Source organism: Macaca thibetana, chromosome 16 (genome assembly GCF_024542745.1).
Source record: "Macaca thibetana thibetana isolate TM-01 chromosome 16, ASM2454274v1, whole genome shotgun sequence".
In the NCBI taxonomy this organism is placed as follows: Eukaryota; Metazoa; Chordata; class Mammalia; order Primates; family Cercopithecidae; genus Macaca; species Macaca thibetana.
The window spans coordinates 40,163,882-40,188,863 of NC_065593.1; the positions used below are offsets into that span (position 1 = coordinate 40,163,882).

A 24,982-nucleotide genomic window follows, 5' to 3' on the forward strand; every position below is an offset into this window, starting at 1 on the left:
AAGCCAAATTGGGTGTCAGCGTCGGTTCTTGGTGGAGAGAGTGAAAATACTTATTTTTCCTGAGAAATCTGACAGCCTTACTACATCCTCATCTCTAGGAATGAGGCTGCCTGCCTTCAAAGTTTAAAAAATCCTAATGAGTGCTGATTATTTTTCTTCTAACTGCAGAGGTTCCTAGATTGTTTTGGAAACCAGCAGTTCTTTGGAGGAGAGTCCTTTTTTCTGGCCTCGACAGTCACCCTGGAAGTTCCCTGCTCCTGAGTTAGTGGCTCAGACAGCAGAGGACAGAGGACAGTTGTTTTCCTCGCCATGTGAGGGCCCAAGGCCTATTCAATCTTGCTCTGATTTTGAGGTTAGTATGGGCTGCTTCGGGGAAAAGTCCTTTGGAAGGGTCTCTTTCACTTCTGTGGGGCTGTGAACTCTGAGCTGGTCTGATCCCACCTGCTTTATCAGGCACTGAATAGTCTCACTGTTCTGGAGGCCTGATGGTCAGTTTAGCCTTTTCTGTCATCCTTGGGGTTTATTTTTATTTTCATATTTCTTCCATCATTTCAATGGGATTTGGGGAAGAAAGAGGATGTAAATATATTTTGGCAAGCTAAAAAAAAATTGTGATTATTGGTTGGTTTGGGGAGAAAAATGCCTGTTTTACAGTTCACGTAGCTGATTTCAAATACTTTTATTCTTTCTTTACAGTTGTACTCCTTCCATCAGAGTATGCCCGTGGGCCCTCACTGACCCCCAGCCTGGGTGTCGCCTCTGCTGATGACTCCCTAGGCTTATGCTGAAGCCTCCAAAAGGCCCTGCAGTTATAAGGGGGCAGCCAACCAGGGCGCCAGTATTATCTGGGGGTTCTAACTGTACTGACCTGACTCCTTCAGATGGGTGTGAGAAACCTGTGAAAAAGTATACCCTAGAGAATTCTTTGTTTATGACATAAGGTTAGAGGGGGGGAAAAAAAGAATAGAAAAACAAAAACACCAAAAAAAAGAATTCTGTTTCTCCACAGTCTATCGATGCTGATTTCATTCTGAAATTCTTAAATCAGATAAACTTCTTGTCCTTTTTCTCCATAGACGATTTAATTGAATTATTTCAGATCAACCATAGTGGAGTTATTTAGATATAAAAAAAAAATTAATTATTTGTCAAAAGAAATTAAGAATAGCACTCCCCACACCAGATCTTTATATGTCACTAACAAAAAGCACACAAAGAAAAATAACATTCCACATTCAACAGTCTCTATAAACAAATTGATCCCCTGCCAGAACCTATTCAATCTGAACTGGCCATGAGTAGTATTCTCATGTTGATTTATAACCTGAGACTCTTTACTATTCAAGGCAAAACACAGCCCTGAGCTCTGGCATTAAAACAGCAACCAACAAATTGGTATTATCCTTGCAAAATTCAACCAAACATCTGCAGCCAAACACTCTGAGACAAAAAAGGCACTTCAGATTGGAATAAAATATAAAACTGGATTCACGTATTTAAATGAAATGTTTCAGTGTATGTTTACTGAAAGATTGTATGCCACAGATGGATGAGAATATGAGACAAAAAGTCACAAATCATTTCATTTTTGAGCTCTGAAAGGTCCAGGAAGACCAGGTGGAACTAGAAATATTGCTGTGGCCATTTAAAAAAATATTATCCACCACATAACCATTTACTTTGATATTTAATTTTTCAATTTTAGTTTAACACATGTGTTAACATCATGAGTTAAAAAGTTTATATCTGGAAAAGCCTCCATTATGGACTACTACATTTGAAATCTATTTAATGATGAATTTTCCTTTTTACATCCCATATAAAGAGGATGTATTTAATATTACTCTGGCTGTCATCTAAGCTCTTCATTTGATACATAAACTAAGTCCATTGTAGTAAATGACTTGCCTAAGGTCAAGAACCCCAAGGATCCTTAGCAAAATGTTTTAATTCTCCTAAGATATTCCAAAAATAATATACTTAAAGCTACTGATCCACAATATTGATTTATTTCTCAACGTGTACTACTCTGATGTTCTGCAGAATATCAGCAGGTATTTGGCAAATTGGGATTCTTTAGTTAAATAAGTTAACAAATGTTGGGTTAAACAAAGACTCTTAGCTATATCAGTGAACTTTATGCACCTCCAAAAGGAGAAATACAGTAGACAATTGGTTTTGCAAACGTATTTGACCAAAGATACCACTTTCTACCCACAGAACACAGCATACAACCAATGAGAAATACTCTCTTGTTTTCTAGAGTCTTATCTTGCTTCCTGAGAATTTATCATCATAACACCACCAGAAGGATTTTTCTAAAATCTGACCTGGTTATGTAGCCCCTCAGCTTATACCCTTTCAACAGCTCCCTTCTGCCAGCCTGGTCAAGCCCACGCTTTGGCATGGCGTAATCCTCCATTACCTGTACAGGTCAGCTCTTACCTCACCTGGAACTTTATACTCCCACGTTGTGGTTTACATCCTCTTCTCATCCCTACACACCTGAGCGATACCACAAATTCACATCCATTAACGTTGGGGTAGGGCATGGCAATGAGTTCCTCAAGAGGAATATCTGAGTCCCCAGTAGTCTCTGGGTATAGGCTTGCATGGATATAGGAGAAATGACCTCTGGTTTTTTTATTTGTTTTTATTATTTTTTAAACAACCCTTTAAAAAACCCTTCTGAGCCTGGAGACAGCACAAAAGAGAGCAAGGCCCAGTTTTGGCCCATAGGCCACAGTTTGCTAACTCTTGAATTAGAGGATATTCAAGGATATTCAAGGTTGCCCACAATGAGTACTGCCTAGAACATGGAAGGAATATGAAGGGTGCTCCATGCCTAAAAGCCAGAAGCCAAGAAGCACAAGGGGCTCTAACAGATGGGTTGAGGTATAGCAGTGAAATAACCAGGCAAGACAACCCCTGCTTATGCCCCTTCCCTCATTTGAGACCAGATAGCTGAGAAAGGAGTAATGTTTCCAGGTGGAAACAATGAATTAGGACAGAGGGATAGGGTATTATTTCTAGGTGCTAGTAGCATTCAGGAAAAAAAAAAAATAGAGAATACATAATCCAGAAGACCAGCCATAAATGGGTCCCAAACAGCATCATCCCATATTGCTATACCATATTCTGAAAACATTATCAAGCTCAGCTGTAGCAATTACATTCTCCCTTCAGCATGGGTGAGCTGGGTCACTAGAGAATGCAGACCAGCTGGCAGAGAGTCTCACACAAAAATGAGCTCACTAACAGCAATCCAGCTGAACACTGGAGAAATGCAAATTAAAAAGACCAACAAAAAAATTTGCAGAATCCACAGAAGAAACAAGAAAGCAGTATTAAATATAATTATTATTCTTGGAAAGATAAAGAAAAGTAGAACCATGAAACGAAAGAACTATTACAAAAATCCAACATATTTTAAAAATATTTTAACATTATACACATATTTGTACATAGTAAATATTTTTAAAGTATATATTTTTAAATAAAAATAAACTGTTGAAACATTTATTAGAAGGACTGAATAAGCAACCCAATGTACAAGTTTTAGAGAAATACATTAAACAGAGAAATTATCCAAGAACTTAGAATGAAGAGATGAAAAGTATAAAAGAAATGTTAAGAGACAAATGAATCCAACTGGAAGTTTCATCATCTTAAAAAAGTTCCATAAGAAGAGAATAGAAAGAATGGTAGAAAGGCAATATTTAAAGTAGGAGCTGAGAATTTCCTAGAATTAAAAATACACATGAGTCAATAAGGCAAAAAAGGCTATCATCTACTAAGTAGGATAAGTAAGGAAAACAAACATCTGCACACACATGTACATATATCTCTTGATAGGGAACAGTAAAATTTCTGAAATATTAAAGTAGAGAAATAACAAATGCAACTAGAAAAAAATATAAATCAAAGGATTAAGAAGCAGAATAATATAATACTTCTATCAGCATTAGTGGGTGTAAAAGAACAATGAAGCAGTATCTTCAAAGGCCTGAAGAACAAGAATTTTGTGCCTAGAATTTTATATCTAGCTAAACTAATCTGCATTTAACATGACAATCAAAGGACATTTTTGGATATGCAAGCACTCAAAGTTTGCACCAAAGTTTACCAACATGGGTGTACTTCAGCAAGGAAAAAACAAACTATTCACGATAGCAGTGATATATAAGAAACATTGTTGGGAAAATTTTTACAATTTTTTTTGTTTCCCAAATAAGAAATGAGCATGGGAAAAGTTATTTACTAACAATCTAAGAAGTTAAAGGAAAAATAACACATGAGAAGTGGGGAGTGGGAATCTGAGAAAAGTAAAAATATCTTAAGCTTCTTAGTTTAGCAACAAAGGGACTTAGAAACTAGAAACTGATTTTTTTTCTAACTGCTTCTAAAATTAATAAGTTTTAAAATTTTAAATAATTAGAACAGCAAACCAGTAGAGGGAAAAATAAAGTATATGTATACACAGACATAGCAGAAGGCATAGGAGGGCTGTAGAACTACTCATGCAGTCCAAATGCCCTGTCTACTTGTTCCTCTACAGCTCAAGCACTGCTTCCATCTAGACCGTTCCTAAAAACCTCACCTCTCTCCTTCTGCCCACCCATGATCCCACCATACACTGAACAAATTTATATTACAGTATCTATAATACTTCTTTATGTTTGTTGTTTACAAACCAATCTTGCTCATTAGGCATAAATTCTTAAGGACTAGAACAGCCTCCTCCTCATTTCTACATCCCTTCCTATATCACAGTTACTCAATGTTTGTTGAATGGATGAAAATAGAGGCAATTTTTACATACTTAAAACAACTAGAGAATTGATTATACATGACCAAGGTTATAACTTACAATAAATTATTTGTTGCAAGAGGCTAAAATCCACGTCTAAGTCACTACCGCATTTCTGACAAAGTCATTCTTGGATATTTTTGTTAAGTTTAGAAATCAATTGAAATGAGGATGTAGGAGGACGTACTAGACAATATTAAGGTGTCTTCCATCTCCAAAGCTCAGAATTTAGAGAATAACTTTAAGAGACACTTTGACTGATTGTCCCTGAAATCGTACAACACCTGCAGAAGCTCTATGTCTTCATGGTTTTCAGACCCAGGCGTATTCTCCATCAATATGGCGGACATCACTCGCACATTCATTTTCACCATATCCAATTCACTGTGCAATTTTCCAATCTGTAGAGAGCAACACAATCACCAGTCAGTGTGACACACACAGAATGTGTTCACATTCCTTGTTTCCTGCCCCCATGGGACATTTGCTGGAAGAAAAAATACTTCTGCAAAATTTAATATTTTCAAACTTAAATTTAATTTCATATAAATATACACATAGTTATTTTACAATATATACCTTGTCACCTTCTAAAAGGACTTGAGATCTCTTGTAATAAACCCCAAAATATGCTTTAGGAATTTTAAAAATGAAAGAAAAAAAAAAAAGGTTAGAACCAAATATGAAGAGGGGAGAAGTACTAGGTACCTAGCAGAAGAAGGTACCAGAAACCTGGATAAAATGGCAAAAGTTATCCTGAGTTTCTTGGCAACGGACAGGATAAAAGAAAAACAAATGAGGGTTATCTAGTTCTCATGGTATTAAAGAAGAAAGAAGAAATAAATCTTTTTCCTGTATTAAATTCTAAGAGGAATTAGTCACATGAATTTTTATATAAGAAAAAAATAATAATACAAAGTCTTCAATTATAGTTCCTTTACAGCGGAACGGAAATGGGCTTCATACAATAATTGCTTATCTGTACCTTGGACAAACTGATATACACAAAGAAGTAAATACAATTCAGTTGGCATAATAAATACAAGTAATAAGACTACCATTTACAAAACTCTCTGAAATATGTGACAGTCCTACCAGAAGTAACAGGAATTAGCTCATGGACACTAGATCCAGTCCACAGTCAAGGCTCCACAAAGCCATGAAAGCCACTAGGCAAGCACAACTCTTACAAAGTTGGGCTTTGGAAGTAGACAGAACCAATGGGATTAATCCTTCTTGGAACTGAACTATAAGTCACATAGTATGACTAAGCCTCAGTCTCTTCCTCTGTAAAATAAATGTACCTACATCTCAATGTTGTTAACCAGAAAGGACAAACTGTATATAAGGTGCTTACAAATCAGGAAAACATATCAATAAATACAGTGATTGCTGTTGTTACCTGTTCTGGGACCAATGTAATAGTCGAGTTCTTTGGAGCAATTACAGAAGAAAGAGCTGGTGCAGTAGGGACAGATGTTGGAGGATTTGATGAGATTTGAGCAGTCTATGAGTATAAAATATGGTAATATTATTATGTGAATTAACATAGCCACCCAACGCCAAGTTTTTTCCATTCAGCTAACTCAAGCACTCTCAAACAAAGTCCTGTGTACAGGGTATCTGCCCGGAGTAAATCATCAACTACACAACCCGTCCAGCATTTTGTGAAGAATGCTAAGCAAATGAGATGCCCATAATAAAGCAGGTATTCAACAAGAGGTGGCTATTAGAATTATCATTTACAATTTAATAAAATGCCTTTTTTTTTTTTTTTTTTTTTTTACCAAGGGTTTAAGTGATAAACTGCCATGTGAGATTATTGATGCCTTCTCTTTGGACTGTTAATAACAAATGATAGCTCAATTCATGTCAAGTCTGTTTAAGCCACAGCTGACAAGGCATCTCCTTCTCCATCAATGACCCTCCTTGGGTCAATGCCACATCTCCAACCTTGGGCGGCGAGGTGAAAGCTCAAGGCTCTAGGCCAGTGCTTCTCAACATAAATGTACAGAGAAAACACCTGGAAATCTTGTAAAAAGGGAGGTTCTGATTAGTCTAGGGTGGAGCAAGCCAAACAAACTTTCACACTTTAAGTAGCAAAATCCCAAGTCTCGGTTATTCTATGAGATATTGCAATATCCTAATAAATTCATCTTTTTGCTTAAGCTTAAGTGGATTTTAGGGTTGTCTCTTGCAATGAGAAAAGACCCAACTGATATACTACTATACTCTCCATGGGTCAAAGAAAGGCCTCTTACCTCTTGTCTTGCTGTTTCAGCCTCTGCTTCTGAGGGAGGAAACTGAACGCCTTTCTTAAGCAGGTCAAGGTATACTTCTTTGACTTCGCTTACATCCACACCTCCTGGGAAACCCTGTGACCAAGCCTGAGTTCAAGAGATGAAAACGTTCCAGAGTTAAAACAGCAACAAAACCAAAACACAATTCTTTTTTTTTTTTTTTTGAGACAGTCTCACACTATTGCCTGGGCTGGAGTGCAATGGCACAATCTCAGCTCACTGCAATCTCCACCTCCCGGGTTCAAGCGATTCTCCTGCCTCAGCCTCCCGAGTATCTGGGAATTACAGGTGCCCACCACCACGTCTGCCTTATTTTTTGTATTTTTTAGTAGAGATGGGGTTTCACCGTGTTAGCCAGGATGGTCTCGAACTCCTGACCTTGTGATCTGCCCACCTGGGCCTCCCAATGTACTGGGATTACAGGCGTGAGCCACCACGCCCGGCTGAAAACACAATTCTTAAGCTCCTGATAGAAAATGAGAGATCAATAATTATGTACCCCACTCAGAAAGAGAAAGCTACTTTTGAATGCCATGGGCAAAATGCTCATTTTCAAAGGCTAGGAAAATATAAAATATTTTATTTTTATTTTTTATTTTTTTTGAGATGGAGTCTTGCTCTGTTGCCCAGGCTGCAATGCAGTGGCGAGATCTCGGCTCACTGCAAGCTCCACCTCCTGGGTCCACGCCATTCTCCTGCCTCAGCCTCCCAAGTAGCTGGGACTACAGGCGCCCGCCACCACGCCTGGCTAATTTTTTTTTTTTTGTATTTTTAGTAGAGACGGGGTTTCACCGTGTTAGCCAGGATGGTCTCAATCTCCTGACCTCATGATCCACCTGCCTCGGCCTCCCAAAGTGCTGGGATTACAGGCATGAGCCACCGCGCCCGGCCCAAAATATTTTAAATCAGACTTTCATGCCTCAAAATCTTGAAGAAACCCTAAGATATATACTATCAATTGTTTTTTGCTGCTCTGAATCCAAAATTAACAGATTCCAAAACAACATCAGTAGCTCTTTTTCCAAGTAACCTTGAATTAGTCAGTTAGTTGGAACAGTTTCCCAACCTGCAAAATGAACATACACATCATTGTCTTTCCTATTTGACACAGATAAAATAGAAACTGAGAGGAAAGTAGGGAAATGACTACAAATCTTCAGAAAAAGTGTACCATCCAATGCCAAAAAATTATTATTACACAGAAACTAAAAATAGCAAAAATGCTTTTCTGGCTCAATCCAAGACATATAAAAGATAAGCAAAACAATCAGGAGGTAAGCTGTGAAATCCCTAATCTTAGAAATTTACCATCCCATGAGGTATACAACAGACTTACCTTAATGAAATTCAAGATTCTATTCTGAATGTCTAATGGCAAGTTGTATCTAGGATTCAGTAGCTTAACTAAATTCTCTTTAACAAATTCCTTCTTCACAATCAGAGTCTGGAAACTTGGACCACAGTTCTGCACGCACATGTCAATAAGCTAAATTAGAAAAATAAATTAAACATTATATTTATCTGGCAAAACCACCTCCTAAAAATGTAAGGGAAAAACTGCTAAATAATAATTTCCACCAGCATACTAATTAACAAACATAATTTAGTATCTACTAAAATATATGGCAAAATGTTAGGTTCTGGGGATATGTGGAAATATGAGCATAATGTAACAGTCTAGAGGACAGACTTATCGAGGAGTCCCAGCACATCCAAAAGGGAATTAACCAGCAATGCAGAGTACTAAATGCTAAATGCTGAAGGGACGTGCAGGCCAAACATATGAGCTACAGATGGAATAATATCTGTCCCAGTTTACCCAGGGTAGCACAGGTATATTCCCAATGTCCTGTTTATTAATGATGACACACCCTTTCACTTTCAAAAATGTCCTGGTTTGGATGATGAATTACACAGTCACCCTAGCTATAGGTCCTTATAGGCAAGAGTGATTATTTAGGGCTGGGTGGTCTTACAAGACTTTTGGAAAAGGCTAATTGGAAGCTGGGCTTTGCAAAATGGCTAAGAACAGTAAAAATGAGTATAGAGCTATATTCCAGACAGAGAAATTGTATGAAAACTATATAAATGTGGAAAAGTGGGTAAGTTATGAAGGGGGAGATAAGTACTCTGGTCTGTCTCTAGCAGAGGCATCTTGCAAAAGGTAAATTGGGGAGACTGTAAAGATAGGGTAGATAAAGTCTGTCCAGGTTGTAGAGAAGTTTGTGTGGCAGTGCAAAGGGTGTGGATATTATCTTGAAGGCACTAAGAAGTTACGGAGGGTCTCTGTTAGTTTGTCACCATCACACCTTTACCCTGAAATTGAGGAAAAGGTTAATGTGCGCAAAGTACTATTCTGGATAGGTTGTCAGGCAGCACTCTGCAAAGGCAAGTGGAGGGAGAAGAAACCTGGAATGACAGAAAGATCCACTAGCAACCCACTAGTTCAGGCATGAGATACAAAAGGCCTAAACTAAGATGATGTGGGTACAAGAAAAGGAGTCACGACAGAATTATGAAGGAAGAACTTTGAATGACAGTGCTGGTCAAAAAAGGAAGATGACTGAAAGTTAAGTGACTCTCATTCTGCATGAGGACCCCTGTGATGGAAATTTGGAAGAGGGGGTGGTATGGCTGGTCTAGGGGTAGAAATGACGGGCTGAAATTTAGATATTTTGAGTTCAAAAGATAAGGGACATTTAAGTAGGTGTTTAGCAGTGAGCTGGACACACACAGCTATAGTTCAAGAGAGTGAAGGACCAAAATTGAGTTATCAAGGCTGCCTACAATGAGAAGAGAGGAAGAAGGGCTGAAACACTGGGGTTCACCTATTACACAGGCCAGCGAAAATCCAAGGAAGGCAATCAAAGAGTAACTGACAGAAAATGAAGCACAAAATCAGGAGTACATAAGGCACCCCTTTGGTAAAGTCAAAAGAAAAGTTTCCTGGAGGATGGGGTGTTATACAGTTAAGAATATGCACTAAGGAACACCAGTTCCCTTGAAAAACACATTTGCGATAAAGCAACGTGAGCAGAAGCTTGACTAAGAAAGAATGAGCCAATACTGAAGAACTGCATGCAGAAAGTAGATTTCTAAAAGTAATCTAAAAACAAAATTAAATCTTTAGTTTCCATGCTACAACCTCAAATTAGAAAGGTCATAGAAACCATTAACATGACCAGGATAATCATCTCTGCAGAATAGAAGCCCTAAAAATGGACTTCATGCCATGCTTTGTCTTTGTATTTTTAGTCTGTCTTTAATGGAAATACATAAAGTGGCAGCAGGTATGAACGCTATAGTTTTAAAGCACTGTGATCAAGAAGGTAATCAGAAAATACAGAAGGTGAGCACGTGTAGCTGTGTGAAACACAGCGAAAACCTTTAAGGCAAAGGAAAATAAAAACAAAATCCAAAACATACTAAGATGAATCTATACTAGTGCAGGTTGTTAAGACAAAGTTGGAAAGTTGAATAACATGCCATTTAGCTTGATGGATTATTATAATGAGTATAATGAGTTTTTAATGGGTGAAATGCTGAAAGGAAACGTGCCTCTAGCTCAATGTGAGTTTACAGAAATATTTCACCTAACTAGTTGTACAGTCTTAGGCAAATACCTAGGCTCCAAGTCTCATTCTCTCTAGGCATATATATATATATATATATATATATATATATTTTTTTTTCTTTTTGACACAGGGTCTCACTCTCTCATCTAGGCTGGAGTGCAGTGGTGCAATCTCGACTCACTGCAACCTCTGCCTCTCGGGTTCAGGTGATTCTCATGCCTCAGCCTTCTAAGTAGCTGAGATTATAGGCGTGCACCACCATGCCCAGCTAATGTTTGTATTTTTAGCAGAGATGGGGTTTTGCCACGTTGGCCAGGCTGGTCTCGAACTCCTAGCCTCAGGTGATCCACCCACCTCAGCCTCCCGAAGTGCTGGGATTATAGGCATGAACCACCACACCTGGCCCTCACAAACAAATTTTTATCTTTGGTGCAACAAGATTTTATGATAATGAGTAACACTCCCAGGAGGAACATGCACAAAATCAAAGAGTCAACATGAAATGCTAAAAATGTGAACATCTGGAGATTAGCAGTCATGCCTTTTGTGTTTTCCCATTAGAATCAAGAATGCCAGGACTAATTACTTCTACATCACCTCCTCTATTATATCACCAGAACCTCTTTTACCCTCCAACTCACTCAGATAAGTAATAAAACCTACTGTGGGAAATTAAATTAAAATTAAATATGTTGTTTTCACATATTCTGAAATTGAACTTGGTGCAAATGTGTTCAGATAACCTATATTTGGAAATAAGACAAATAAGAATCCATAATCTGAGGTGGGATTGAAAACTCTGGAGCCAAGGAACAAAGAGAGACTGAAGTGGGTGACTCCAGGCTTCACTGATCTCTTGGGCTTAGCTGGGCAAATCACTTATCCTAAGCCTCAGTGTCCTTATCTGCAAAATGGACATAATATCTCCCTCTAGAGACTTGTTGAAAGGCCCAAATGAAACATAACAAAGAGCGTGACACAAAGCAGGACCTCAATACATGGCAACTATTTAGATCATCTTCCACGGAGAACTTCCTAGCAGGACTGAATGTGATGATTAGCTGACCTAAGTATTTTAAGAGAGGGCTGGAATCAAAAGAGATTTTCTCACTGTAAATTTCCAAACCAGGCACAGTGACAACAACCAGGTTTCAGGGCCATCAGAGCTACACCTGGGCCATGAATAGTGCCTTCACCAAGGTGACTACCCCAGCCTAGAGGCCTCACTCCTCTCAGTCCCTCCAATTGCAACAAGCTCCTGGGGGGACAACCACATGGTTTTGTTTTGCTTTGTTTTGTTTCGTTTCGACACAGAGTCTCGCTTTGTCACCCAGGATGGAGTGCAGTGGCACAATCTAGGCTCACTGCAACCTCCGCTTCCTGGGTTCAAGCAATTGTCCTGCCTCAGCCTCCCAAGTAGCTGGGATTACAGGCACATGCCACCATGCCCGGCTAATTTCTGTATTTTCAGTAAAGACAGGGTTTCACCATGTTGCCCAGGCTGGTCTCTAACTCCTGACCTCAAGTGATCCACCCTTGTGGGCCTCCCAAACTGCTGGCATTACAGGCACGAGCCACTGAACCCAGCCTGATATTTTGTTTCACAAGTAAATTTGCCAAAGGAGAATAAACCAAGCTTTTCCTTCATTATTATTTTCAACCACATTTTACACATCCTATGAAACCCCTGAAGCTCACTACTTAGGGGGTGCTCCACAAAGGCCTATTAACTAATTGATTCTTAGGAACCTGTTCAACCACTTTCTATTTGACACTAATAGTAGCCTCTTGCTGAGATTTATCACAATTGACTCATTCAAGAAGAGAATACTTCCTGGCTCAGAGTAATAAAGCCTGGAAACAAAATTCTGCTGAAACACAAAACTGCTCTACCGACTGATGGTAGGAAATCATAGTACAGTCAGATTCCATTAAAGCCTAATCAAGGTTAACACGTCCATGGAGAACTCAACATGACAGATAACATAAAGAATATTTATAACTGAATTTGACAGGCTCTCATCACTTTACATTAATAAAATGGAAATGTCATATATAGGGATTACTTTTTAAAGAGTTTACTAGTAAACTTATAATTGCGTTTGACAGACATGGGTGACTCCTTCTGTGACTAATTCCCCTCATAATTAAATTTGGCTTATGTGAATATTAAAGTCAGTTCTGAGGCCCTAAGCACACCTCTGCAAGGCAGGGAGTAGTCTGAGGTGAGGTGACTGGACCATTAAATACACCACTTGGGGAAATCAGCATGAAGAGATGAAGAGTCAAAGGCCTATTTAAAGAAAATCCAAGGAAAACCCAGGTGTTTTTCCTGACTTTAATGTACTGTGACCCCAAGGATGAAGGTGTATTCTGACTGGTGACTCTTGCCTGTTTTTAGGCACAGGCTTTAGATTCTCTTGTTCGCACACATTGGACAGAACCCGTAAGGTAAGGTAGCTACAGATCTGAGGTGGAACAGATCATGGGAACGGCAGCAAGCTGGTAGTCAGGCTTGAGAGATTAGACTACCTGATGAGAAGGAAGAGTGGAAGCCCAAAGAGAAACAGAGGGCCAGAGGCACGACACTCTGGAATAACCCAGCTTCCTCAAGGAGGGTCCCTGGTCCATCGTCATAGCGAGGGAACCATGATGGAAGAAGATATGGAGGCGGGATTAAGAAGCAACCACTGACACATCAAGTAGGCTTGGGCACAATGGAGGAAGCGGCAAACTGTTATGAATGGTGAACACCTGTAAAAAGCAAAATAATAATACCCCATGCTGAAATAGAGAAGGTGGCATAAATTAGTCTTCTGCCCTTCTCTTCCTTACTGAATTCTCCTAACCTTTGGCACCCTTGAGATATCCCAGATATACCACGAGAATGGCTTACGTGAATATTAAAGTCAGTTTTGAGGCCCTATGCACACCTCTGCAAGGGAGTGAGTACTCTGAGGTGAGGTGACTGGACCATTAAATACACAGTTTGAGGAAATCCGCATGAAGATAAAGGGTCAAAGGCCTATTTAAAGAAAATCCAAGCAAAAGGGTACATCTACCCATCTTTCTACTCCCGTTCTACAGTACCTTCCATTAGCCCTTGAGTCTTCCCGGATACTAGGAGAGATGGGATTAGGTGTGTGTATGAGGGTGTGGTGCTTAATCATTAATCCAGTCAACATCTGATATACCTGGCCCTGTACTACACAGGAAGAAACTAAAGACACAAAGGAAACACAGTAGCCTGCTCTTTTAAGAGGCTTGATTCGTTCTGAGAAACAAAGAAGTATGAGGCAAGGGCATGGAATTTAGAATCTGAGGACTGGGATCAAATCTTGCCTATGCTATGTAATAGCCATTTTCATCTTGGAAATAAATCAGTTTCTCTTAGTCTCAATTTCTTCATCTGTGAAATGGAGTTAATAATAGAACTACTTCACAGGGTGGTCAAGAACATTGACAGGTGCCAGGCATTTCTATCAGTGACCCATCGTTCTGGGATTTCTACAGAAGTGCCTCACTCTTCTCTCCACAATCTCCTCCATTCTGTGACCTTCAAGAGTTAAGGATAGGTGAGAGGTTCAAAAAAAAAAAAAAAAAAAAAAAAAAAGGTGAAGGGGGAAAATGCCTCTAAAACTATATTCAGATCCCAACGTGAAGGGTTTCTTTAATGATCAAATCATGAAGACCGTTCATTGCATTTCTGCTCATTCAGTGAGCCTATGCAAGATGTCCATTTTCTTCTACATGTAACTAGAAACCAGGAGCTATGCTCACATATGCCCCAAAGTCCTCTTGATAAAGACTAATGCTCCTAAGGCAGTGTGATGCTGGCTGATTAGTGCCGTGACCATGCACAGTCTTCGGCTGGGCTGAGATAAACAAAGGCGTGCAGAATAAATCAGAAAGCTACATAGCTCACTCTCAGGCAGCAGGCAGGGCTTGCAACACATACTAAAGTAAAAAGGACAACTCACCAACGTGACTGAAGAGGTCATATGGCCAAGGATGGTGGGAAAATGGGAACACGTCAAATAAGAGTCCACACTTAAATAACAGACAATACAACACACAGGAGAATTGCTTAAACCAACATAGAACATTCTCCAAATCATGCCAGGCAGCAGAACTTGGTTGGAATTTAATGAGCTGAGAGCATCTCAGGATTCCACAAAGCTGTTCAAGTGAGGTAGAAAGCTAACAGGGAGGTATTTTTCAAAATTTCAGTTCTCATCTTAAATTATGGTTAATTAATACATGCACAAACTTTATTATTATTATTTTTTTTTTTTAAGAAGGAGTCTTGCTCTGTTGCTCAAGCTGGAGGGCAGTGGTGCGATCTTGACTCACTGCAACCTCCACCTCCTGGGTTCAAGCAATTCTCCTGTCTCAGCCTCCCGAGTAGCTGGGACTACAGGAACACGCCACCACGCCCGGCTACTTTTTGTATTTTTAGTAGAGACGGGGTTTCACCATATTGGTCAGGCTGGTCTCAAACTTCTGACCTCAGGGGATCCACCTGCCTCGGCCTCCCAAAGTGCTAGGATTATAGGCGTGAGCCACCATGCCCAGACACAAACTTTTTTTTTTTTTTTTTAAGAGTTGAGGTCTCTCTTTGTCACTCAGGCTGAGGTACAGGGGCATGATCATAGCTCACTGCCATCTTGAATTCCTGGGTTCAAGTGATTGTCCTGCCTCAGCCCCCTAAGTGGCTGGGGCTACAGATGCAGGCTACCATGTCTGGCTACTTTTTAAATATTTTGTAGAGACAGGGTCTCACCACCTTGCCCAGGCTATTCTCAAACTCCCGGGCTCAAGCAATCATCCCACCTCGATGCTGGGATTATAGGCATGAGCCATCACACCCAGCCAATACACAAAGTTCTTCATCAGTTCACCATGTATAATACATGTTAACTACTAATTCCCATCTCCTGACCAAGAACAATTGATTTTTCAGGAACAAGCTCTTCCCGTGAAATTAAATGCTATTACAAAGAACTCAACTTTCTTTATTCTGCAATTCTCATAAATGAAGAGTTTTAACTCATACTGTACACAACTCTTAGGTCATCTATTAGCTAACCTATTAGTTTTCTCAGAATACTTGCTTCTTATTTTGTACCCAGGATTAAAAACGTAACTATAGCTTGAGAAATTGAGTCTTACTTATAAAATTAAAGTACTTACTGACAAGGTAAGTTGGATTTCTTTATGATTGTAGTTTTTGGAAATCCTTTTCTTCAAAGCTTTCACTGCATCTTTTGGCCTATGGTAATAAATACACTGAAATCACCAATTCAGGCATTGCTGAAAATAATCAGTCTCTCTGAAAAGCAACATGCATTTGGAGAGAAGAATGGCTAAGGAGAAAACCAAGGCCTTGGTCCTACTGTGGGACCCTACACGAATGACTTCACTTCTTGAACCTAAATTTCTTCACACATACAGGCAGAAAATACCACCTACCCCCTTATGAGAATCAAATACAGTATTTTTGTACAAATCTATTACCTAGAAAGCACCACCCATGAAATGCGCTCATTCCTGTATCCCTCTATCAATGCACAGAACCAACTTATAGGAAATGCAACTTCTGAAACAACAAATGTTACCATTTTAATTAAAACTATTAGTATTTCCTGAGCACCCTACAGACAAGGGGATGTAAGAGGAATTACAACAAACTAGGTCAGCTGCCAATACGCCACAATTTTACGTTACAAAGAACTGTTTGTATGGGTCCAAATTTAAGAGTCTCTTTTTGTATTATCAATGAATTGGTATTATCAATGAAAATGTTCCCAGAGGAACTAAACATGGTAAATAGAATTATAGGAAAAAAAACCATACACACTTAAAAGTACTAACCAGCTTGTAATCCCAGCACGCTGGGAGGCCGAGACGGGCGGATCATGAGGTCAGGAGATCGAGACCATCCTGGCTAACACAGTGAAACCCCGTCTCTACTAAAAAATACGAAAAACTAGCCGGGCGAGGTGGCAGGCACCTGTAGTCCCAGCTACTCGGGAGACTGAGGCAGGAGAATGGCGTGAACCCGGGAGGCGGAGCTTGCAGTGAGCCGAGATTGCACCACTGCTCTCCAGCCTGGGCAACAGAGCGAGACTCCGTCTCAAAAAAAAAAAAAAAAAAGTACTAACCATAAGCACTTTCCATTTATTTATAACCAATAATTTTGATGTTTTCTTTATCAATATAAGCTAGACTAAATCTCTTTTACTGTCAGTTATCACTTTAATATGCACAGGAAAATTACCAGAATTGTGTTCCGAAGAATAACTTGTAATTGACTACATGCAAACCAGTTTGTTCTTCTTAATGACTTTTTTCTTACAACTTCGATTCTCTAAAGTTTAAGAAGTTTAAGGGCAAAAGATAGCACATGCTATAAGAATACAGCTTAAACATGGGTGAGTTGACATTCAGAAGGAAAAAAATTGTCCTGTGACAAGGAGGAAAAGAGACTGCTATATTGTTTCCTGGTTACTAAAGACAATTGCCCAGAAATAGGTCACCACCAGGAGTCAACCAGCTTCTTGATAATATTTGACGGTTTCATCAAATACTGGCCATGGGAGCTGGAGATATTCCTAAAGAAGGAAACAATCTCTCTTTTTCTATCTTTTTTTTTTTTTTGAGACAGAGTCTCGCTCTGTTGCCCAGGCTGGAGAGCAGTGGTGCAATCTCAGCTCACTGCAAGCTCCGCCTCCCGGGTTCACGCCGTTCTCCTGCCTCAGTCTCCCGAGTAACTGGGACTACAGGCGCCTGCCACCACGCCCGGCTAATTTTCTGTATTTTTAGTAATGACGGGGTTTCACCGTGTTAGTCAGGATGGTCTCGATCTCCTGACCTCGTGATCCACCCGCCTCAGCCTCCCAAAGTGCTGGGATTACAGGCGTGAGGCACTGCACCTGGCCTTTCCCAATCTTTTAAAAAGAAGCAATTTGAGCTTCACAGTGACAAAATTTGAAACTGTTAAAGAAACTGCCAAGAGGAAAAAAATGATAGTGGATTTATAGATACTCTACATGCTGAAGCAAGCAGCTGCCCCAATATTTCAATCTGACAAGTCTTCAAAAGGTAGAGAGCGCCTAATGAATGATGAAAACACTCTTTCAACAACAAAACTGAAACATTTGCAAGAGAAAACGTGCTGTAGTTCTGATGCTTCTTATCAGAGGCAAATACACGGAAACTATGCTGTACTCACCCATCCTGGGTAGTGTTAATTATGTCACAGATGTGCATGAACTGGCCCCAATCTTCAGTCTGAACTCCAGCAAATGTAGCCTTTTCTGCCAAGAAAAAGCTGTTGAGTCTGAGCTACGACAGAATAAAAAATGTCTGGTATTCCTGAAATAATCTGCCTAGGCTGCACTAGCAAGTGTCATTAAGTGTATATTGCCAAAGGGCAAAGTGATTTTTTTTGGAACCGTTCTCAGTAATTCAGGAATCAATCAGAACCCAAGTTCAGAGTGCTGTTGCAGCAACAGTAATGAGTGATCTATTAATAAAGACTGCAAGCACAATACCTGGCCACAGGCCCAGGCCAGGCCAGCTAAATCTCCACCTGCCTGGCTTTCAGACAAGGGAACTAGGGCTTAGTGAGCAGCTACCTACAAGGTGAACTGCATAGTGCTACGTATTTTATCATATGCAATCTCATTTAACCCACTGTTAGAGATGATGAGACAGAAGTTGAGAGAGGTTAGGAAATTACCAAAGTCATACAGTCAGTATGAAGTAGAATTGGCATTCAAATCTAGGTTGTTTGGTCTCACTGTTTGTTTTTAAAAATAATTTATTCTCTGGGGGGACAGGAGGAAAGAATTTTTAAAGGAGAGAAGTAATCCGTTGGTCTTAGGAGCCAAAATATTGGCATAACTCCAAATAATAGTAACATATTTATTCTCCTATCATCTTAATCTCACGATTCCTTCTAATTTTACCAATTATTATAACTTCAACCAATACTTGCAAAGACACTGCTTATCTCGACTACGTAAAAACTTCCATTGCATACACTTTTACTATCAGTCTTAATTGTTTCAAACTGGCACTGAGTAACTATCCAAACTAACAATAACAAGCATCTAAACTAACCACAGCTGCACCAGGCTGACCAGAATGTTTCTGCACTTGGAACCCTATCATTAGATAATCAGGCAATACAAGATGTTACCTGGAAAGGGTAATGGAACACTCAACATGAATGCGCTAACATCTTCCTAAGAGAAGGATAAGATCCCTAAGAATGAAAACACGGGGTTCTGGGGGAAATGGAGAAAAAACCAAAAAGGATAGAGAAGGGAAAGAAAGAATAAGGACTTGTTTCGGGGAACCCCAAAGTTTGGCTTGCTTTCAATCAAGGAAAAGAACCACTTGAGGCCGGGTGCGGTGGCTCACGCCTGTAATCCCAATCACTTTGGGAGGCCGAGGCGGGTGGATCACCTGAGGTCAGGAGGTCGAGACCAGCCCGGTCAGTATGGTGAAACTCCATCTCTACTAAAAATACAAAAATTAGCTGGGCGTGGTGACGTGCACCTGTAGTCCCAGCTACTCGGGAGGCTGAGAAAGGAGAATTGCTTGAACCCGGGAGGCGGATGTTGCAGTGAGCCGAGAGCTACTGCACTCTAGCCTGGGTGACAGAGCGACACTCAAAAAAAAAAAAAAAAAAAAAAAAAGCAAAAAACAAAAAACAAACAAAACTTGAATTTGGCACCAAATGGACAAAGCTTATCTTCCTAGAAAACTCCCATTCACCCTTCAAAAGCCACAGCAGAATTCATTTCTCCCTTCCGGTAAGTTTTGTGTGTTTTGCATTTTCTTGCATTGCAAAGGTGCGGCACAAAACCGTGCGGTCTTCCCTACAAGAAAATGAGTTCCCTCAGGTTTGAGATCACGTCTCACCTTGGCCTTACCAGTGCCTGATCCAGGTCCAGACACATAGCTGACAGTTAGTCCATGTTTACAGAATTAAAAAATTAAGCAGATGAATTGCTGAAGTTTCTTTTGCCTATGAAGATACAGTCGGAACCCATTTCTGCTCAGGGTTCATTCTAATATCCAACAAAGCACAGCCATCAAGGGAAAGCATCTCCTCAATGGTAGCTACTCTGACCATTTTATAAGGATGTGTAAACTAAGGTTCTGTTTAAGTGGTGTGTTCGGTGTCACGGCAGTTAGTAGAGCTGTGAGCTAAATTTTCCAAATCTCGGCCTCTTTACTACAACTACTAGGTTCTCAAGATTTCATCACCCCACTAAGTTCCTGACATCATCACACTTTGCCTGGCATTAATATGCACTCGTGCCACACCCAATTCCCAAGGGAGGAATCAGGGAAAAGAGGGAGCAGTGAGCTGGTGCTTGTAAGAGTCCAATCACTGGCTTCTACATACATCATGCAAGGTACATTCGGAGGAGAGAGAAATCTTTTAGGTGGATGCCGGTGTAGTCCCTAGCGGCCTGCAAGAGACCTCCGTGCCCCCAGATGGCTCCTCTGTTCCCCTCCTCTTCACTCCAATGCCAAGCATTTTCATTCTCTTTGTTTACCCAGAAAAGCAATCCAGGTTGTATAAGCTTGGCACTATTGAAAACTGGTTTGGGGAGACCTGCCCCTCACAGTAAGGTCACATCACTTAGTCTCCCAGAGCCTCCTCTTCTGATCTGTAAAACGGGCATAACAATACCGTGCCCTAGAGAGTGTGCGTTTAGGAATAACTTTCCCCTGGCCGAGAAGTTTCTGGTGTCTCCTTGTGGAGGCCCAAATACTCCATGCCTGACTCCCGCGATTCACCTGTTTGGTTCCACTCCCCAGGAGACATCGAAAGGAAGGTACATTTTTGAGGACCGCGGGTTCTAGAGTGAGTTGGCCAAGAAGGAAACGGACGAAAGGGGGCCGGGTGGAATGCGGGTGCCCTGGGAAAGTTGCTGGGGGAGGGGAAGGATTTTCTCCAAGTTGGACTAACTCCGTCCTCTGCAGGCCGAGAATGGATCAAGCAGGAAAGGATCCCACGGTCCCCTGCCTGCCTGGGCGTCTCTCCCCGCGCCTCCTTACCTATGAGGTGGCCCACGGAGGTCGCGTAGGGATCCCGGTGACTCTTGCCAAACGCCATGGTAGCTCCAGAGGGCCGGGCCCAGGAAATCCGCCTCCACCGCTCTCTGGCTCCCGACTCCACCCGCTCGGTACCCTTGGCTCCTCCTCTTCGCCCGAGCGCTTCCCTGGCTCTGGCGGAGGCGGTGCGTTGTGCGCTGGCGCTGCGGGGCGCGGGTACCGAGCGTGAGGAGCGGGGCGCGGGGCAGGGACGCTAGGGCGGGGCTTCGGGACGCCCCGCGCACCTGCAGCGCGCCCTGCGGGACCGGCAAGGAGGCGTCGCTGCCCGCTGCAGGTGGTACAGGCGGGCAGCGGTGGGCGTATGGAGCCTGCGAGAGTGGCGCGGCCGCCCGCTCGGATCTCAGGTGGGCTTTTCGCCCCGCGCAGGAGGAGCAGGAAGCCCAAGATCTCCAGCTTGGGAAGTAGAGACCCAGGCTTTGATCCCGCCGCTTGCTAGGCAGATTGTCACTCTTCTCTGCGCCTCTTTGGCTGCCCTTGGTAGACCAAAGATAATAAGGGGTTAATAACACAAATTCAGAATTGTGAGAATTAAGGGAAGGACGTAAACCGATTAGGTCGGTGTCTGGTACCCACAAAATAGTTAACCACTGAATAAATTGAATAACTAGAAATGTTTACCCTCGACCTGCCTTCGCCCTACAGATGCGGGAGGGGAGGTGTGCGCCCTGCCCTTTGAAGCTGTAGGTAATGTCTAGGAGGAAGGATTGGGTTCGAAGTTAGGGCTTCCCAGGAGCAGGCCCTCTTTGTGTCTCCTGTTTCCTCGAGGGACCACAGGGCGCCGCCACGCAAGCTCTTGTTTTCTAACCCCACTTTCTGGGAGCCGTGTTTTCCAGCCTGATTCTAAAAATGGGGGAGGGGCTTTCCGTTTCCTCTGGCAAGGAGGATGCTTGGTTTTAGGCCTGAGTTTGAGAAGCCCAACACCTTTCCAGCTGCCCTTTGGGAACCAGAATTTATTTCTTATTCCTTTGCATTCAATTAACATTGAATTGGCGATGTTAACAATCTCCAGCTGCCAGAGAGTGATGCGTCCCCAGGCCATGTCAGATAGCCATAGATGAGCTCCTGGTGCTTGTAGATCCTGTTTCCTATAGTCTAACTGGCACCCATTTCAAGTTTGTTTTTTAGCCCTGGATATGGTGACTAGGGAGACGAAGGGGACCTGTTTTGACTTATGTCCGTGGTCTTGTGAATTTTAATATAGAGATCAAAACCAATTGCCAGGCACTCCAAGAGGCTAACATTTAATTATTTATCTCGAACTCAATTATTTATAGTTTTTCTTGACCGAAGTGAGCCAAAACCTGGGATTCTAAAATCTGGAATGAAATATTCTTGTTGTGATGATATTTCTCATAATGGGATTTGTCTCATCTGTAGCTAATATTCTCCACCTGCCTATTCAGGGCGAGTAACTATTTCAGATGGTGCCATTTATCAACTTCCTTAGTCATCACTAACAGCCTCTGCTGACACTGTTGAAACCCTCTTTTGTGACATCACCAACCTAATCTGTATTCCATGCTACAGCCTCTAGCAAAGTGTTTTGCCTTTTCTGCAACCTACAATCAACCTACAATCTCTGAAAAAGAAAGCCAATTTTAGCTTAGGACAATGTTGGTGTCAGTGGCCTTCCATCAGATAATGAGAACTAGGAAGGAACCAAGCATCCAGAGAGATAGATTTTTAACATACTTCTATGTGGGAGATTTTTCTTTTCTTCTTCTTCTTTTTTTTTTTTTTTTTTTCTCCTATGTCTGCTTTCCTTACATGACAGGACTCAGGCACTGAGAAAGAGGAGAGACAGTAGCAAGAAGTATCTTCTGGACTTGATGCTTGGGTGAACAGAACCCAGGTTGATGAGTACTACCTGTGTTCTATCTCAGCAATGCCTGGCGGAAGTTTTTCTCTCTCCCTGTGCCCTCCAGGGTGTTACGGTGGTTGTTGCAGCTTTCTTGTGTACTCTGTTCCTTTCTCCATGACTCCTCTTCTCTCCAGGCATGAAAATCCACATGGTTAATGTTAGTAAAGTCTAGCAGCGGGGACAATAGAATTCACAACTAAGTTGAGGTCAAAGAAGGAGCGGAATCCCACAGGGGTAAAATGACACCAGGAGTAAAATCTTACCACAATTTCAATTCCAAGAACACTTAGTAAACATTTATTTATGTAAACTGTGCTAAGTGTCTACAACTAGAAATCTATCTTAATCTTCACAGTCCTGGGAGGTGGGTAGTATTAACCTCATTTTTACAAATATGTAATCTGAGATTCAGAAAGATCAAGCTCATAAATGGCTTGACTAAAGTTTGACTCATGGCTGCCTGGTTCCAAAGCCTATATTATTGTCACTAGGTGAATCTGTTTATCGAGCCTGATGTGTTACTTTTTTAAAGGATCTGCTTGATTCAGTGCGAGACCTCTTGAAGAATACAGGAATAGGGGAAGTCATATACTTTGCTGGCACAAAGTTCTACTTTTTTTCTGTTCTTGTTCGATAGTGAATATTTTCTGTGCTAGAACAATATGCCAGATATGTTCTAAACATATTACATGCATTATCTCATTTAATCACATAATAACGTTGAGACCAGTACCATTATTACTTTATATTTCATATTAGAAAAACCGAAGTAATGGCTGGACACGGTGGCTCACACCTGTAATCCTAGCACTTTGGGAGGCTGAGGCGGGCAGATCACCAGAGATCAGGAGTTTGAGACCAGCCTGGCCAACATGGTGAAACCCTGTCTTTACTAAAAATACAAAAATTAGCTGGGCATGGTAGTGGGCGACTGTAATTCCAGCTACACGGGAGGCTGAGGCAGGAGAATCGCTTGAACTCAAGAGGCGGAGATTGCAGTGAGATGAGATCGTGCCACTGCTCTCCAGCCTGGGCAACAGAGTGACTCTGTCTCAAGAAAAAAAAGAGAAAAGAAAAGGAAATAATTTTTCACATAGTCACATTGCTAGGGAAGGACTGTCTAATTCCAGAACCTGTGACTTGAACAGCTGTGCTATCATCTTTCATGGTAGAGCTCTAGATGGTAGGTGGTGCCCTTCACTAGTTCACATTTTGAAAGAAGTGGGTTCTAGGGGGCAGTGTCTATAGAATGAAGTGACTGAATTTGGCAAGTACACCTGTGTAGAAGACAAAGATAACCCACCATCACGATTCTTGCAGCTAAGAGATTTTTGCCTTCTCATTTGATTGTTGTGTGTGTGTGTTTGTGTTTGAGGTGGAGTTTCACTCTTCTTACCCAGGCTGGAGTGCAATGGCGCAATCTCAGCTCACCACAACCTTTGCCTCCAGATTCAAGCAATTCTCCTGCCTCAGTCTCCCTAGTAGCTGGGATTACAGTCATGTGCCACCATGTCCGGCTAATTTTGTATTTTTAGTAGAGAAGGTGTTTCTCCATGTTGGTCAGGCTGGTCTCGAACTCCTGACCTCACGTGATCCACCCTCCTCAGCCTCCCAAACTGCTGGGATTACAGGCGTGGGCCACCGCACCAGGCCTGTTCCTTGTTTTAATATTTAAATGTGCTCCCTATAACCCTCCCCGTAGTATATCCACTAGCCTTCTCATTATCCTTCTCTTTTTCCATGGGTCTAGTTCCAAACACTACCTACTCTCTGCCCCAACTCTCCCACTATAAAAACAAACTTTCATAACTATGTGATCTTCAGCTTTAATAGTCATCCCCATCATCTTTGACCCTCTGCACCACTCATGTGATGGCCTTTCGTTATTAGCCAGCCTTATCTTTCAGGGCACTTCTCTATCCTACTTTTTTTTTTTTTTTTTCTCTCTCTCTCTCTCTGACTGCTAATTCTCAGTGATCTTCATTTGATTCCATTTTCCTCTCCATTCTGCTAGACCTAAGTAAGTCTCCCCATACTTCCAAGGTCCGCCTTTTTCTCTTTCTGCATTTCTCTCATCCCACCTTCTCCTTGTCCCTTCTTTATGAAGTCTTTTCTGACAACTCCCAGAAGAATTGAACCCTTCTTTCCTGTCCCAGGTACAAATTTCTGTCTTATAGTCCACAACACATTATATCACTGATTTGTTTAAAAATCTGTTCCCTGCCTCCTAGATATAGGTCCCACAAAGGAAAAGGACCCATTTGTAGGACTTGGTGTCCTGACACTCAACAGCCCT

At 41.3% G+C, this 24,982-nt stretch overlaps 2 protein-coding genes and 1 long non-coding RNA gene across 8 annotated transcripts in view; 1 reads left to right on the plus strand and 2 right to left on the minus strand.

Moving 5' to 3' along the window:
* Positions 1-21,174, minus strand: part of TOM1L1 (target of myb1 like 1 membrane trafficking protein) — a 58,835-nt gene extending 37,661 nt beyond the window's left edge. Inside the window, exons 1-7 of one of the 4 annotated variants that reach the window (XM_050764720.1) lie at positions 20,769-21,174; positions 17,920-18,004; positions 15,879-15,957; positions 8,447-8,596; positions 7,072-7,197; positions 6,213-6,317; positions 5,095-5,211 (exon numbers count right to left, since the gene is read on the minus strand). In XM_050764720.1, coding sequence (XP_050620677.1) covers positions 5,095-5,211; positions 6,213-6,317; positions 7,072-7,197; positions 8,447-8,596; positions 15,879-15,957; positions 17,920-18,004; positions 20,769-20,826 — 720 coding nt within the window. In that variant the 5' untranslated portion in view covers positions 20,827-21,174. Of the gene's footprint in view, positions 1-5,094; positions 5,212-6,212; positions 6,318-7,071; positions 7,198-8,446; positions 8,597-14,665; positions 14,992-15,878; positions 15,958-17,919; positions 18,005-20,768 lie in introns of those variants that run through there. The other 3 variants (XM_050764722.1, XM_050764723.1, XM_050764721.1) reach the window with 3 other exon arrangements.
* The window catches only part of LOC126939425 (40S ribosomal protein S17-like), a 670,460-nt gene that overhangs the window by 124,369 nt on the left and 521,109 nt on the right, over positions 1-24,982 (minus strand). The gene's annotated exons all lie outside the window — the stretch shown is intronic.
* Positions 21,108-24,982, plus strand: part of LOC126939451 (uncharacterized) — a 215,618-nt gene continuing 211,743 nt past the window's right edge. Inside the window, exon 1 of the long non-coding RNA XR_007720394.1 lies at positions 21,108-21,169. This is a non-coding gene — a long non-coding RNA (uncharacterized LOC126939451). The remainder of the gene's footprint in view (positions 21,170-24,982) is intronic.